Below are 15,932 nucleotides of genomic sequence, written 5' to 3' on the forward strand. Positions count from 1 at the left end.
ACACTTTTGAAATAGAACAAAAGAATCGAAGCTCTGTGTTTATCGAGAAAGCGATAAAAGTTAACTGTAATGTTTGATATAGTAACAAAATTTTTAAAAGTTAATAGAAACAAATAAAACGACAATTTTCTTATTTTAAAAACACCATTTGCATAAGTTTTCAATGTATCTATTACATAGTAATGCAAAACAATAAGATATCAAGTCGACGACATCGGGGCCTTTTATAGCTGACTATGCGGTATGGGCTTTGCTCATTGTTGAAGGCCTTACGGTTACCTATAGTTGTTAATGTTTGTGTCATTTTGGTCTTTTCTGGATAGCTGTCTCATTGGCAATAATACCACATCTTCTTTTTTATATATAGTATCCACAGTGTGGGAACGGAACTGTACGGTTTTCTAGTATATTGGTCATTCGGGAGACTGTCAAGCGGGGCTCCGACATTCGAAAAATAACAAGTCGCTTGATGGAAACTTTGATGAACTCTAATGTTACTGTATAACGTTTCTGCTGCAAGTTGTGGTAATCAAAACTTTCTATATGTAGATATAAACCAATACAACAATAAAAACGACATATGCATCCAAACGTTTTCTTTAGAATAGTGGGGCTCCGAGTAAATCGATCAAAACTGTCACGGAGCAGCGATCAAAAATGTTAAATAAACATCGAAAAACCCATCGTTACTACCAGAATTTTCACATGTACCTTTTCTGATTTATAGTCTTACTTGTCTAAAAGTTTAAAAGTCATTGTCCCAGTAGAAACCAAAATATATTCATTCTTTCAATGTCGTATATTTTAATTGACTGTACAATCGCTTGCAAGTTTACTGTACAATCGCTCGGAGCTGTCCTGTACAATCACTTGGAGCTTTCCTTAGCCCAATTCATTAAATACATTACATATGCGTTTCATTGGTTGTTCCTTGTCTGTTCTATTGTATTTGAAATGAAAATAACACGGATTCAGTCATTTTGCCGACTAATAAAGATGGTTAACAATCTATCACGGACACATTTCTGAAGGTGTGTATATCAGAGAGAAAATCAACTTTCGAATAATAAGCATACAAGACAAAATAAAAGGACAAAACAAATGTAATAAAATCACTTAAAAAAAGCGTGCTCGTAGAAAAATGAATAATCAAAAAGATGACTAGGTGCTCCGGAAGGGTAATAATATTTTGAAGTTTACTTAATTTATGTATCCCAACAGTTTAAAAAAAATAAGAAATACGTATATTAACAATGCAACAAAGAATGTTTCAGCAGAGGATCGGGATATTCTAACTCGATAAAGGAATTCGAATGTTAAATGGTGCTATTCGCCAAACAAAAAAATACAGTGTACACGTATAAGTCAATAAACAGGATATAAGAATAAGAAGATGTGGTATAATTGCCTGAAAACACCTGTCATGTTCCTGACTTGATATTAAACCTAGCTTTTCTACTGGTGGTACAAAGCTCTCTTAATGATAAAAGAGGGACGAAAAATACCAGAGGGACAGTCAAACTCATAAATCGAAAATAAACTGACAACGCCATGGCTAAAAATGAAAAGGACAAACAGACACACAATAGTACACATGACACAACATAGAAAACTAAAGAATAATTAAACAACACTAACCCCACCAAAAACTAGGGGTGATCTCAGGTGCTCCGGAAGGGTTAGCAGATCCTATTCCACATGATGTATCAATGATAAGGGTGTGAGTTTTTATTTAAATGACAAAAAAAACACAAAATCCTTATATTTTATGAATTTCTTCATAATAAAAAGCAGTATCACACAGTTAATTTGAGTTCGAACAACATTAAAAAAAAGAAGATGTGGTATGGTTGCCAATGATACAACTGTCCACAAGAGACCAAATGACACAGACATTAACAACTAAGGGTCACCGTATGGCCCTCAACAACGAGGAAAGCCCATACCGCACATTCAGCTATACAAGGCCCCGAAATGACAATGTAAAACAATTCAAACGAGAAAACTAACTACCTAATTTATGTACAAAAATGAAAGAAAAACAAATATGTAACACATACACAAACGACAACCACTGAATTATAGGCTCCTGACTTTGGACAAGCACATACATACATGATGTGGCGGGTTTAAACATGTAAGCGGGATCCCCCTTAACCTAGGACAGTGGTGTATCAGTACAATATAAGAACGAACTATAAAAATCAGTTGAAAAAGGCTTACAATTTGGAAATTAGTATGGCGTTCATTATCACTGAACTAGTATATATTTGTTTAGGGGCCAGCTGAAGGACGCCTCCGGGTGCGGGAATTTCTCGCTACATTGAAGACCTGTTGGTGACCTTCTGCTGTTGTTTTTTTCTATGGTCGGGTTGTTGTCTCTTTGGCACATTCCTCATTTCCATTTTCAATTTTATTATCACATCTGATGGATAAAAATAAAAATATTTCTATTTCAATATCAAAATAAGGAGATGTGGTATAATTACCAATGAGACAACTATCCACAAAGTTTAAATGAAGTGGATGTAAGCAGTTATAGTCGGGTATAAAAGGTACCGACATTAAAAATATTAAACAATTAAATTTCAAAAACTGACGGACTTATTCATAACAAAATACTTGCGGAAAAACATATATGACAGATATGAACACAAACGACAACCTCTGAACAACAGGCTCCTGACTTGGGATAGACACATAAAGATAGTGGCGGGGTTAAATATGTTTGTGAGCGCTCAGTCCTCCGAAAAACTGGGACTCGTGTAAAACCAAACTAGAAATTTTTATGTTCCATTAAAATATCAATTCGCTTTTTGGCCAATAATGCATTCCTCTTTACCTCCGATTTGGAACACCATTGGAACACATATCATAATGACATGGTTTAACCATTTAAAAACAGTCAATTCTTTTTCTCTTTTAACAAATGAGATTGATATGACAACAACATTATTCTGAATCCCTTTGTGTATTACTGCAATCGTAATTTCTGTTACATATATTACAAATACAATATGTTTTAACTACAAGCTATATATAACGAAAATATGAGGATACAAAATAATTTTAATGACATTTGTGTCATTAATTTAAACTGCATCCGAAAAAAAAATCAATGCTAAGCAAGTTTTTATATAGAATATTTTTAATAATTTAATTCACGTCAAACAAATCAAGCCAATTAAGATATTTCTACTTCCTTTCAGTTTTTTGTTGACCAAAATTTTGCATTTAAGTTGACCAGGAAAGCTCTGCTGAAACATCCTTTGTTGTATTATTAATATACATATATATTTTTTATTTAAACTGTTGGGATAAATAAATTAAGTAAACTTCAAAATATTATTACCCTTACGGAGCACCTAGTCATCTTTTTGATTATTCATTTTTTACGAGCACTATTTTTTTTAGTGATTTCTTGACATTTGTACTGTCTTTTTATTTTGTCTTGTATGCTTATTATTCGAATGTTGATTTTCTCTCTGATATACACACCTTCAGAAATGTGTCCGTGATAGATTGTTAACCATCTTTATTAATCGGCAAAATGACTGAATCCGTGTTATTTTCATTTCAAATACAATAGAACAGACAAGGAACAACCAATGAAACGCATATGTAATGTATTTAATGAATTGGGCTAAGAAAGCTCCAAGTGATTGTACAGGACAGCTCCGAGCGATTGTACAGTAAACTTGCAAGCGATTGTACAGTCAATTAAAATATACGACATTGAGAGAATGAATATATTTTGGTTTCTACTGGGACAATGACTTTTAAACTTTCAGACAAGTAAGACTATAAATCAGAAAAGGTACATGTGAAAAATCTGGTAGTAACGATGGGTTTTTCGATGTTTATTTAACATTTTTGATCGCTGCTCCGTGACAGTTTTGATCGATTTACTCGGAGCCCCACTATTCTAAAGAAAACGTTTGGATGCATTTGTCGTTTTTATTGTTGTATTGGTTTATATCTACATATAGAAAGTTTTGATTACCACAACTTGCAGCAGAAACGTTATACAGTAACATTAGAGTTCATCAAAGTTTCCATCAAGCGACTTGTTATTTTTCGAATGTCGGAGCCCCGCTTGACAGTCTCCCGAATGACCAAAATACTAGAAAACCGTACAGTTCCGTTCCCACACTGTGGTATCTATAAGTTGGATGTAGAAAATGCATAACCTCCGATTTTTTTTTTATCACGGACGGAGAACATATCAATCTTTTAGTTCAGAAATTTTCGTGTCTGCCCTTCCATTATGTGAATCAAGAAAAAATTCCCCAAAACAGGTAACGATTGTATCGAAAAGAGAAAAATCGAGTGCACCTTTTTATGTTAGGGCATGTTTGGGGTGTATATTTTGTCTTTAAAACGTACAAAGCAAGAGTATTTTATATAGCATCTCGCTTCACATTCTATCATTATTATATATCAAAGCTACAGGTTGACTTTATAACGTAAACAAATGACAGTACGAAAAGATGAAATATATGGGTCAATTGAGATACCTATCTAATGAATCACAAAAACAGAGTAGGTGTGTTCGAATAGCTATTTTTTCTAAAAGTACTTGACGACAGTCTTTTAATTTGGATGATGAAAATGTGTGTGTGATAACTAGGGTTTATAATCTTCAACCACTGAAAATGTTTAGTCTGCCCTTCCACGAAATATTTAATAAGATTTTTTTTAAATGCTTAAGAATTTTCAAAAATTCCATCTGACATCCAAACAGACAATATTTTTAAATTGAATCAATGCAGACAAGATCATTAAGGTTCATCATAACAAATGGACAAATATGGCCGTATTTTCACCTCAAAAACTACTCTGTGTACAAACTTACCTGTGCTGTTTGGAAAGTTTTAATGCCTAGCATCCACTACATATATAAAAGTTAAATGCATTTTGTGTTTAAGAAAGACAAAATCTTTCTTGGTTTTTGATGGGCAATTTTTTTTCCTTTCTGCAGAAGGTGCAAAAATAAACAAACACCTGAATTACTTTGATACTGTCCACTCACCGACTCAGATACACTCTTTTAATATTATATCTAGTGGATGCTAGGCATTAAAACTTTTCAACTTTACAGGTAAGTCTGTACTAAGAGTAATTTTTGGAATGTAAATACAGCCATATTTGTCCGTTTGTTATGATGAACCTTAACTAATGCTCATTAGCTAGTAGATACATTTGTATTTTAAAATATAACTGACATATAACGATCGATCGTAATGGTGCTATGTGGATAAATTTGTCAGTTTTCAAGAGCAAAATTGGCAGAGCGTCATCCCTACAATGGCTTCCATTTCTACGACTGTGAGCATGAACTGGCGTAATGGGGAGATAATTTTGAAGAAGTAGAATCCTGACTGTATGAATAACATTTCTGTATATACACAAATTGACAACGTTCCGCCTTGTGATACGCTTTTCGTACAATACTATTTTAAGGATCTACTTTGCTGGAGCTCACCTTCACTAGTTTATTCGAATGATATTTTCAAAATATTTCTGTTATTTTATTTGCACGACAAAATGAAAGACGATATAATATCAATGGGTGTACATGCAATTTTTTGGCATTTTTAAAAATGTGTATTTATTATATGTCATTAAAAGGAATCCCAGAAACAAAAAAAATCTTTTGTCGAGCAGTTGAAGGCTGTGCACCGCATGTCTTTTGACAAATTCATTTTAAAAATTGAACCCTCTACTGTAAAAAAGATACATATGGTAATCTTTGCATTTGAAGCACGTCTTATTTTCTTCTACCTACATGTATAGGATAAAACTTTCATATTAATATGTGTATACCAACACGATTAATCATTTGATACAAAAAGATAGTTATATAAATACGGATATTTCTTAGAATTGAGGGTCATCCTTTAAAAGTTACGGTCATCATTTACAAATTACGGTCATCTTAAAAGCAGTTACGGCCTTGTTATGAATCGCTGATTCTGTTACGGTCATCTCGATTGTGATTTACGGTCATCTTGGCGATTTTTTCAAATCGATTTTCCCGTTTCATGCACATTTCTCAGAAGTAATTAGTGATTTCCGAGTGATTCTTTTATAAATTTACATCGTTTCAATGTATGATTTGTAAAGAAAATGATATAGAAACACTTTAACAGACAATACAGAAACTGACCTAATTTTTCATCCGACATCTTGGGATGACCGTGAATGCAGTTACGGTCATCAGCTTTACCCCCAGTGATACTATAAGGCCTCTGGCCTTTGTTAGTCTTGTATGTTTGGGTGGGTTTTTTTTGTTAATTTTAACTCATCTATATGTTTTGGAGTTGAGTATGACGACGTTTTTCACTAAACTAGTACAAACTTTATTCTAAAGGTCTAGCTGAGGACCACCTCCGGGTGCGGGGTTTTTCTCGCTGCGTTAAAGACCCATTTGTGGCTTTCTGTTGTTGTCTGCTTTATGACATATTCCCCATTTACAATCTCAATATTATAGTATTATACCATATCAAATTCTTGTTTACTTTTCTTTGTATAAATCGTCATTTTCTTGTCATGTATATAAATACTTCAATTGTTTGGGGGTGTTAATTTATATCGGTTTACTGGAAGATTTGAAAACAAATTGTTATTCACTTTCGTTGCTTACTGTTGAGGGGGAGGACAGGGGGTACCCTTCTCCTTTCTCCCAGCCCTCTTTTCCTTTCTCCTACCCCCGTTCTCCTTTCTCCCATTAGAATAAAACATCTCCTTTTGAGATATTTTTTCTTGAAATATTGGAAAAAAATTTAAAAGGAGAGATATTTTATTTTTTCTCCTTTCTCCAACCTTTTCTCCTTTCTCCCAGCCTTCCTCTCCTTTCTCCTACCCCCTTTCTCCTTTCTCTCCCCCCCCCCCCCCCCCCCCCTCACTGTTGTCAATGGTACGGCACATAAAAATATAAAATAACCAAAATCGAATCGTTTGTCATAAAAGATCATAAAATAATCAAACGAATAAGTAAAACCAGTTAAATACATTTATTGGAAACTAATTAGTGTTGAGATCTAACAAGTTATAAACCGGATTGAAGACGGTAACCTCCCTTTGATTCTCACAAATCAATCAGTTTATTACATGTAGTCACACGTTGACCATCGTAAATATGACATGTCAAACTTCATAATGACCAATATGACCTCTATGTCCAGTCAATATGTCCACAGGTCATTTAATCCATTAGTATGACTCTGAAATAAAGTAAGTAGGTTGTTAGACTAATTATATATACCAATACATTAAACGAATTTGTTCGGACATGTTAGTGTAATGCAGATAACATACAACATAGTTTTGTTAACAAGGTTATAATGTATGTACATGTAGCACATAAAATAAATTTGCTAATAAGGTTATATTGCATGTAATACCGTTATTGTTACAAATTAATTACACAAATAGTATCATTATCGAATTGTTTCAATTAAACAGGACCAGGGTGACCTTTGTCTTAAAAATATTCATGTCATGCGGAATTCTCTTTATACATTATATTTTAAATATTTCAAATTTAAATTTGTGATTTCGTTGTTGTTGATTTGTTTAAACAATGGTATTTTTTACTATCATGGTAATGCTATGTGACATTTATAACTTACAGTTTGGAATAATGTAAATTAATAGTGTTTCAGAATTATTAGATAATCATGTACCGGTAAACAGTAATATAAGGAAATATTAAATATCAAATAGTTTGGTGTGTATTTTTGTAAATTTTCCGTATTCGGTGTATAATGGTACAGTATAAGTGTCTGCCAATATTAGATCATTCCATTTAAGATATGAAAATAGGGAGTGGATGGTTTTTTTCTGAGGGGTATCTCAACAGTTATTTCTTACGGGTACCGATTTGTTTGTTTCTGAGAAGACCGATACCACGATTTGGCATATGAGGGGTTTAAACACAAGCATCTGTCAGAAGGATTAAAATTTGCCTTAAATTGTTTTAGAGGTCTTTGAAAAAATAACCATCCACCCTTCTTTTCAGATATAAAATGGAATGACCCATTTACTCCAGTACTTACTTCCATAACTATTCTTATAGTTAGTATTGTGGTTAATATTTCTACTGTTAGGATATACTCCATATCCGTAGTAGCGGCCTTGGGAGCCACCCATACTACCAATGCCACCAACTGATCCAAAGCCACCACCGACAAATCGTCCTGCTACACCACCAATGCCACCGAGATTATTAAATCCACTGCCGAATCCACCTCCACTGCCAGAACCACCGCTAGATCCTGGTGAAATAATGATGATTAATTAATCTTGTATTCTTATCAATGAGATAATTTTAATTTAGGCCACTTCATGGTTATTACCGTCATATTGTAAAGGGGGAAGTTTTTGTTTTGTTTTTTGTTTTATTGAGGGAGAATAGTAAGAAAGTACAGAAATACCTACATGTATGCATGTTTCCAAGCAACAGTTCTATTTTAATGATTTTTTTTTTTCGTGTTTTGAAAGTATGATCACCTCAATTATGAAACATGCACTCTATTCAAAATTCAAAAAGGCATTTAAAGACTTAATCTTGAATTCCTGAGATAAGTTTTAGTTTTTCATTTATAGTTATCCCACAAGGACACGGTGTGTCAGTGTAAGATGATCTAAGATCAACCCGATGGCCGGAAGTCAGAGGGTGATCTAAAACACTGACACACCAAGTCCGAGTGGGATAACTATTTTACATCCCAGCTGTTTTAGAATAGACGAAAAACATTTACAATTCATAAAATTTAGTTTAGAACGCCACACAACCATTATAATATACTTTATATATTACTATATATGATGTATACCCTATATGACCCCCGAACACGATGAGTAGATATCAAACAATGTCAACTCGCCCTACTTGTCAATCGGCCCATACTATATTGCCACTTTATAATAAAAAATTGCCCCACTCTTGTTTACCGACTCGCCCCACTTTTGAAAAAGTATAAAATCAAATTGAACAATCAGTCTGACAACTCACTTATTAACGAAAAAGGTTTAAACCCCCCTTAATAAAGGTCTGCCAACTCGCCCCACTTATAAAAAAAAATTGTTTCTTTCAAGTATGTTAAATTACTGTTAGTTTGTATCCAGTCGCCCTGGTGTAATGGTATGTGTCGTGGCTTGATATGCTAAAGGTCTTGAGTTAGAATCCCAGCATAGACACACGTGAATTTTGATAGATAGTCTTTTCCGTATAATTAATTATAAGTTTTATAGTGGATTTGACATTCCCGCCAAAATGTTACAGAACAAAGGAAAGCATGCATAACAAAGAAGCTCAAACTGGGGTGATCCGGCTCAGATCCGTCTCAGATTACCCCTGTTAGAACAAAGGAGCTGGGATGTAATCACTGTAATCAATAAAATCAATGTTAATCGTGCGTGTATATCATAATGTGTATTAATTATTCTGATCTTCCTGTGCGTCTTAGTTGACAAATAAAGCTATTCTTATTCTTATTCGAATATAAGACATATATTGTGAATTATATGTAACATTAAGTAGACAGAAGTTATTTGCATGTGCGCTTATATCTTGCGTTTTTTTTTTTTCAATTTATCCTGTACAAACAATATTATTTGTATTGCCAAATTGTTTTCTAAAGACAACACAACCCGTTTCATATGCAAGTATACTTACCATTTTCGTCATCATCAAAATCAAAATCATCACTGTCTCCACCACCGGAACCTGAACCGCCAGAACCGCCACGTCCCCCACTTCCTCCGCCAGATCCTCGGAAGCGACCCCTAAATCCACCACCAAAGTTTCCAGTTCCAAATCCACCTCCGTTGGAATAGCTGTTACCGGTACTATAACCATATGACCCATATTGGGGGTACTGTGTAGCATATCCAGCATATCCACCACCGAGGACTGGTCTACTGTTAAATACTGGTGCACTGCCAAAGTTATCCTCATCGTAGTCCGGTTGATACCTATGCACATGCGTTACATGTATATTCTGGTGTGGACTACTGTGGTAGTTAGAAGATTTAGAATGCGATGAATGTCCACCCCTGTTTATAGCAGGTCCAAGACTACCTCTAATTGATCCAGTTGAAGTCGGTCCCGCTCTCTTTACAGATGCCCCAAGTATTCCGCCATTTCTATTTCCAGATGCACCAATAATTCCACTATTTCTATTTCCAGACGCCCCAAGTATTCCACTATTTCGATTTACAGACGCCCCAATTATCCCCCTATTGAAGTCATCATTGAAATCCCCATTGAAGTCATCATTGAAATCCCCATTGAAATCGTCTTGTATATCTCTATCAAAGTCATCTCCATCATTACCAAACCTTGGTTGTATTCCAATAGCTGATCCACCAATGGTGCCCCGTCTTGGAGATATTTTTCTTGCTATACCAGAAGGTCGACCTGCAGAACTGAAGCCTAAAATACCATTTACGTCATCAAAGTCATCGTTATTGTCGTCAAAAGATGTTCTTAAAGGAGATGTAGCCACTCCCGCACTACCAGTGGTTCGGACAGAGGCTAGTTTCCGGTGATAAGTTTTTTTGGCTATTGGCCGTACGGAAGCTCTACTACCTCCGTTTCTTACGACAGCAGGCCCAAGAACTCCTCTGTTTATATCATCTTCATCGTTATCAAATGACCTTCTAATATTGATCGGTGACGCAATATTGTTTATTATAGGTCTAATAGCAGATTTTCTTGGATAATTCTTAATTGTTGGTCGAACAACTGTTGGTCGAACAATTGTTGGTCGAACAGATCGACTTCCGGATCTTCCCCTAGCAACAGAAGGACCTAGAACTCCAATGTTGATATCATCAAAATCGTCGTCGTCGTCATTAAGTGACCTAATTCTAAAATTGTTTCCAATACTGCCTCTTGGTTGAATAATGGAGGAACTTTTCGAATGATACCTCGACCTCCCTAATGGTCTTATCGATGTACCTAAGGATCCAGTCGTTATCATTCCACTGCCATAGTTGTTACCATAGGAGCCATAACCTCGACTTCCGCTATAACTTGTACCTGAAGAGCCGTATCCTTTATTTCTACTATACCCAGTATTGTATGAGATTCCGGTGGATCCAACTGAAAAAAAAAAACAATTAAAACCCTTCTTTACATGTTATCATATGAAATTGTCTCATGAAAAAAATATTTATGAATATCAATCACTAACATATTGAGTGTGCTGTTAAAAACCTCAGCGCAAATTAAGCTTTAACATAATGTGTTACTAATAATTTGTAAACAAGAGATAGAAGTTGCACCTTTTTAAATAGTGTTCCAAAAGATTGTGCAGAAAGAATTGCAATTTGGTAGATGTCAAAATTGGCAACAAAGACAACTACAATCTGATTGAAATATTGATGTGACCACGCTTCACAATAATCTAACTTCTTTCATTTTATTTTGGTAACTATTCTATCAGCCAATGACGTTTCAGCCTTCAAAAATCTTTCGGCATGAATCATAACGACAAAACCATAGGATCTCGAAAGGGCGTAACGGGGTGTTTGCAGTTTCTTGTACACAAACACTGGACTAAACACTGGACTAAGTGTCTGTATTTAAATCAGATTGTGAATGGTAAATCTAAAGACACTTACGATTTCCTCGAAAGCCTGACGATCCTCCTAGACTTCCTCCTCGAACTCCCGTTGATCCCCCGAGACTTCCCCTGTATCTCCGGTAAGTTGGATATCTCCTGATACTCTGGCTAGCTCCCTGCAGGAAACCAGTTGGTTGATATCCGGTGTAGGAGTAATCATCATCCCAGTCACCAAAGTTCCCTATCAAATAAAAAAACAATCGCTTTTCAGAGATGTATTTTTTTATGAATGTTTTTCAATGGTAGCTACTAAATCTCAAATAGAACAATATTGTGCTATACATGAACATTTTATGAGTGGAAAAGTATAATACTATAAGTTATATGGTTCGCTACTGACCCCATACGGATCCATAGAGGGTTAGTAAAATCCATAGGGGGTGAGGCCGGAGGCCGAGTCCCCTATGCATTTTATTCACACTCTATGGATCCGTAGGGGGTCAGTAGTTAACCGTATAACGAATTTATCGCTAGACTTTTTCTGCGGCGTTTTGTTGAAAAATAAACAATGAAACAGATCAACATTAATAGATGACGTCGCCATTAACGCGTCATGAACCCCATATGAAACTTACTAACCCCATACGGTCTCATAGGGGGTCACCACGTGACGGCGTTTAACCAATCACAACGTGATGATTCATATGTGGTCCGATAAATATCTCTTATCGGTTTGGGTTTTTTTTTATGTTCATTTATTCGGTCATTTTTAGTATTTTCCTTATTTTTTTTTATTTTTGCAATGATGAAAAATTTCACTTCTTCAGTTAGGTGCATTTCTTCTGTGTGTTTTGGCAACAATAAAATAAAATTGTCCCAGCTTACACACTTTCTATGGAAATTTTACATAGTTTCCCATCGAATGACATCGTGATCGAAAGTGAACTAATTTGGGTATTCAAGACGAAACTAAGTTCGACAAAAAAATATTTTTTTTGATAATTCATCATAAATGATAAAAGTCTACCTTCTTCTTCGTCTCTGAAAGTTGTTATTAAAAGGAAAATATAATTCTCTGCTGATACTTACAAACGTCGTCTGCTAGAGCCAATCCCAGAACACTGAGTATCAATGATAGAGACAGATACATACTGGATTTCTGTCTGTAAGAAGAGCTACATAATAAATGAGAAAGTCAAATTAGAGAATATATAAATTTACATTTTTTTTAAAGATCAATAAAAGATTGCACTTTTCGTGACTCGCCCTGGCGTTAAGTTTTAAAGACATTTCTTTTTAGTAAATGTTAGCACATTTATAACAATTACGGTTACGAAACCGAACATCCCCACGTGTTCAAGTCTATTAAATCGTAAGATTTTAATGGAACTTTAAAGCAAGCTATAATACCACGCGTAAAGAAAGAAGCATTGGGTACAAAAGTATAACGATGAAGTTACGAACATTTTGAACAATATAACTGCATTGTGTATTTAAAACTATTTTGTTTGCTAAATTCAAAATAGGTTAATACGTTTTATATATTTAAACAATGAAATGACTATTACAACATGTATCCAGTAATTTTTGAGTGGCATTCAGCGAAACGATGTGAAAAATTGCGGTACTGGTGTGATTTTCTTCACGGATGTATTCCCCTTTAATATCGGTATTTTTTTTCTTTATTTATCTTCACACTTGTTTTCAATTTTAAATATATTTTTGTCAATAACATGAAAGTGAAAAGTATCAATGAAATTAAGTATCTAGCATTTTATAAACAATAAATCAAAATTTGGTTGATATCCGATGTATCAGCAGCTACATTTTATTTTGTGAGCTTCCGAATTTGAAGTATTCTGTTTTCTTCAAAAGAAACGATGTCATCTTATTATAGACAAATTTTGCTTTAGGTGTTATAGAACAGTATAGATATTTTATTTATGTTCCTGAAAGGTCTGTTGTGATGAATTGAATATCAGTAAACTTACTAGTTTTGTTAATTATCAACAAGTTCAAGTTGAATAATTGTGTTGAAAGGACAATCCTATTATTTAGTCGTTAATTTTGTTTTGTTCATATTGCAACACATTCAAATTAGAATTAAACTTTCGATAACTTAAAAGAACCATTTTCATATTTTTACATATAAAATACACAAATTCAAGTGATTTCTTATTATTATATTTTTCATTCATATATTAATTTGTCACAAATTTATTGTTAACAATTTATTTAACAACAAATATTTTGATTTAAAAAAAAGAAAAAAAAGTAAAGTAATTAATTATTTATATGATTAAATATGTAAATAAATGCTTCTCAATAAATAATCTGTATAGAAAAAAAAATGAGTCTTACCTATCCAACCGAACGGTAATGTTCGGAAACGAAAATGTACTTTATGATAACATTTGTTTTCTATATATAACCCCTAAAAAGCATACTACTTAAGACTAATTACAAGCTTTCTACCCTGGACATAAATAATTAATAATGCAGATCCTGACAAGACAACATAGCTTGTAAATAGTTTGCTACAAGTTTTAGATGTAAAGATGACCAGAGGTGTTGTAAGTCTTTGTTTACAAATGATTTTATATGGTTCTTTTCATGTAAACATGATTGTATGCTTGCTATGGTATCTATGGCATGCGCTACAAGACTTCAATACACTGCAATAAAAACGACTGATTACATGTAGCAAAACAATTAGGAAGATGCATAATTTAACAACTTTGTAATAATATGTTTAAAAGCATTTAACTGAACGGTCAAAGGTTAAATGGCATGCGAATGTGCATTAGTGTACATTTTAATGACCGCCAGGCACGCGATCGTTAATTACACGAACGTCTTAAAAACATAAAATTGAGAATGGAAACGAGGAATGTGTCAAAGAGACAACAATCCAATAAAAGAGCCGAAAACAAAATATAATACATTTTATTGTATAGCAATATAATATTTCCCACAGAAAGTAACCAAAAGTTAGCGTGCAATAAATTCTAATATTGCACTAGTGCAATAAATCTTCAAAATTCATGACGTCATCAACGATCAAATCTTAGTTTAAACCAGTTTTTACTTTTAAATATGATATTGCTATACAATAAAAGGGTTATTGCATGAATATTGGGGAATATTGTCCCTCGTAGAACATATATTGCACTCGCAAGCTCGTGCAATATAAAATTCTACTCGGGACAATATTCCCCAATATTCATGCAATACCCCTATAGTACTAGTTATTGAGAAAGAGTATTGACATATATCATGTTTCGGAATTGAGTTCATTTATTTGATTTGGTGTCTCAAACTTTATTTAGCTTGCAAAAAGACGTCTTGTCCAAATAAGGAAATTTTGGTGTTCGACCTTCATTCAATGTTGTACTTTTAATTTTTCGATTCCAGCAAAGAGGCGACAAATACTATGTATGATGTTTATTTAATCTGAACATAAGGCCTCAGACCACAATTAATTCCTTTTGTTCGTGGTCTATCCTATCAGTTGTATATATCTTGAAATAAGTAAAACATATGGAAAAAAGTAATTGTTGAAAGTGAAAGTGGTGATTTGACCAAAATGAAAGAAGGGTAGGAATTAGCCTTCGTCATTATTCAAGATTTCAAATCCTACCATTGGCATGTTAATAGGGCTCTCAACAGAAAAAGCACTGAAGGATTGTCCTGGAACAAGCATATTTTATTAGAATAATAATGCTCTATAATTACATTATATGTATGTTTCATTATAATACTTTATTCTGATTGGCTAACTGCACATCACATGTTATTCCTTAAGCAATTGCATTACTCAATAAAACTTTACATTCATGATAATACGTGGTCCCACAATAAAGTGCACAGGTGAATTAAATAAAAAGATATAAAATTCGTGTTTTCATGATCATAGCTAAAAAATGTAATTATAAATATTGAATGCATCTTTTTGTAACTTTATAGGGTTGTAAAAGCGTTTGTAAAAGCGTTGACCGTGCGTACATTTTTAAAATCTACTTCGGTCAACGCTTTTACAACCCAATAAAGTTACAAAAAGAAGCATTCAATTCTTAAATAAGCAGTTAAATTCATTTCATGTTAGAAACGGTGATTTTTTTTTTAATTCAACTTGACTTTAACCAAACAAATGCATTTGTTGTCTGCTCTGTGGTCGGGTTGTTGTCGCTTTGACACATTCCCCATTTCCTTTCTCAATATTATTGTAGCCAAGGGGAAGAATTATTGTGTTCTGACGCCATTAATTGAACCGTATTACATCTATGATTGAACGCTACAAAAGAGATCGCAATCACGTGACCACAGACACTATAAATCGTTTCGAATATAATTTAA

General features: G+C 33.8%; 1 protein-coding gene across 2 annotated transcripts; it reads right to left on the reverse strand.

The window, feature by feature from the left end:
* Positions 1 to 7,001: 7,001 nt before the first annotated feature.
* Positions 7,002 to 13,988, reverse strand: LOC143076438 (uncharacterized). Of its 2 annotated transcripts, none has more exons than XM_076252215.1 (6): positions 13,938 to 13,988; positions 12,666 to 12,751; positions 11,635 to 11,817; positions 9,683 to 11,113; positions 8,061 to 8,279; positions 7,002 to 7,226 (listed from the first exon to the last, which is right to left on the reverse strand). In XM_076252215.1, the coding sequence occupies exons 2-6, from the start codon at positions 12,724 to 12,726 to the stop codon at positions 7,216 to 7,218; spliced, it is 1,905 nt and encodes a 634-aa protein (XP_076108330.1). In that variant the 5' UTR covers positions 12,727 to 12,751; positions 13,938 to 13,988; the 3' UTR covers positions 7,002 to 7,215. The 2 variants fall into 2 exon arrangements, with proteins under 2 accessions (XP_076108330.1, XP_076108329.1); XM_076252214.1 differs by having other exon boundaries at positions 12,666 to 12,739; positions 13,938 to 13,984.
* Positions 13,989 to 15,932: the final 1,944 nt, after the last annotated feature.

The sequence above is a fragment of the Mytilus galloprovincialis genome, chromosome 5, assembly GCF_965363235.1.
Source record: "Mytilus galloprovincialis chromosome 5, xbMytGall1.hap1.1, whole genome shotgun sequence".
Classification (NCBI taxonomy): Eukaryota; Metazoa; Mollusca; class Bivalvia; order Mytilida; family Mytilidae; genus Mytilus; species Mytilus galloprovincialis.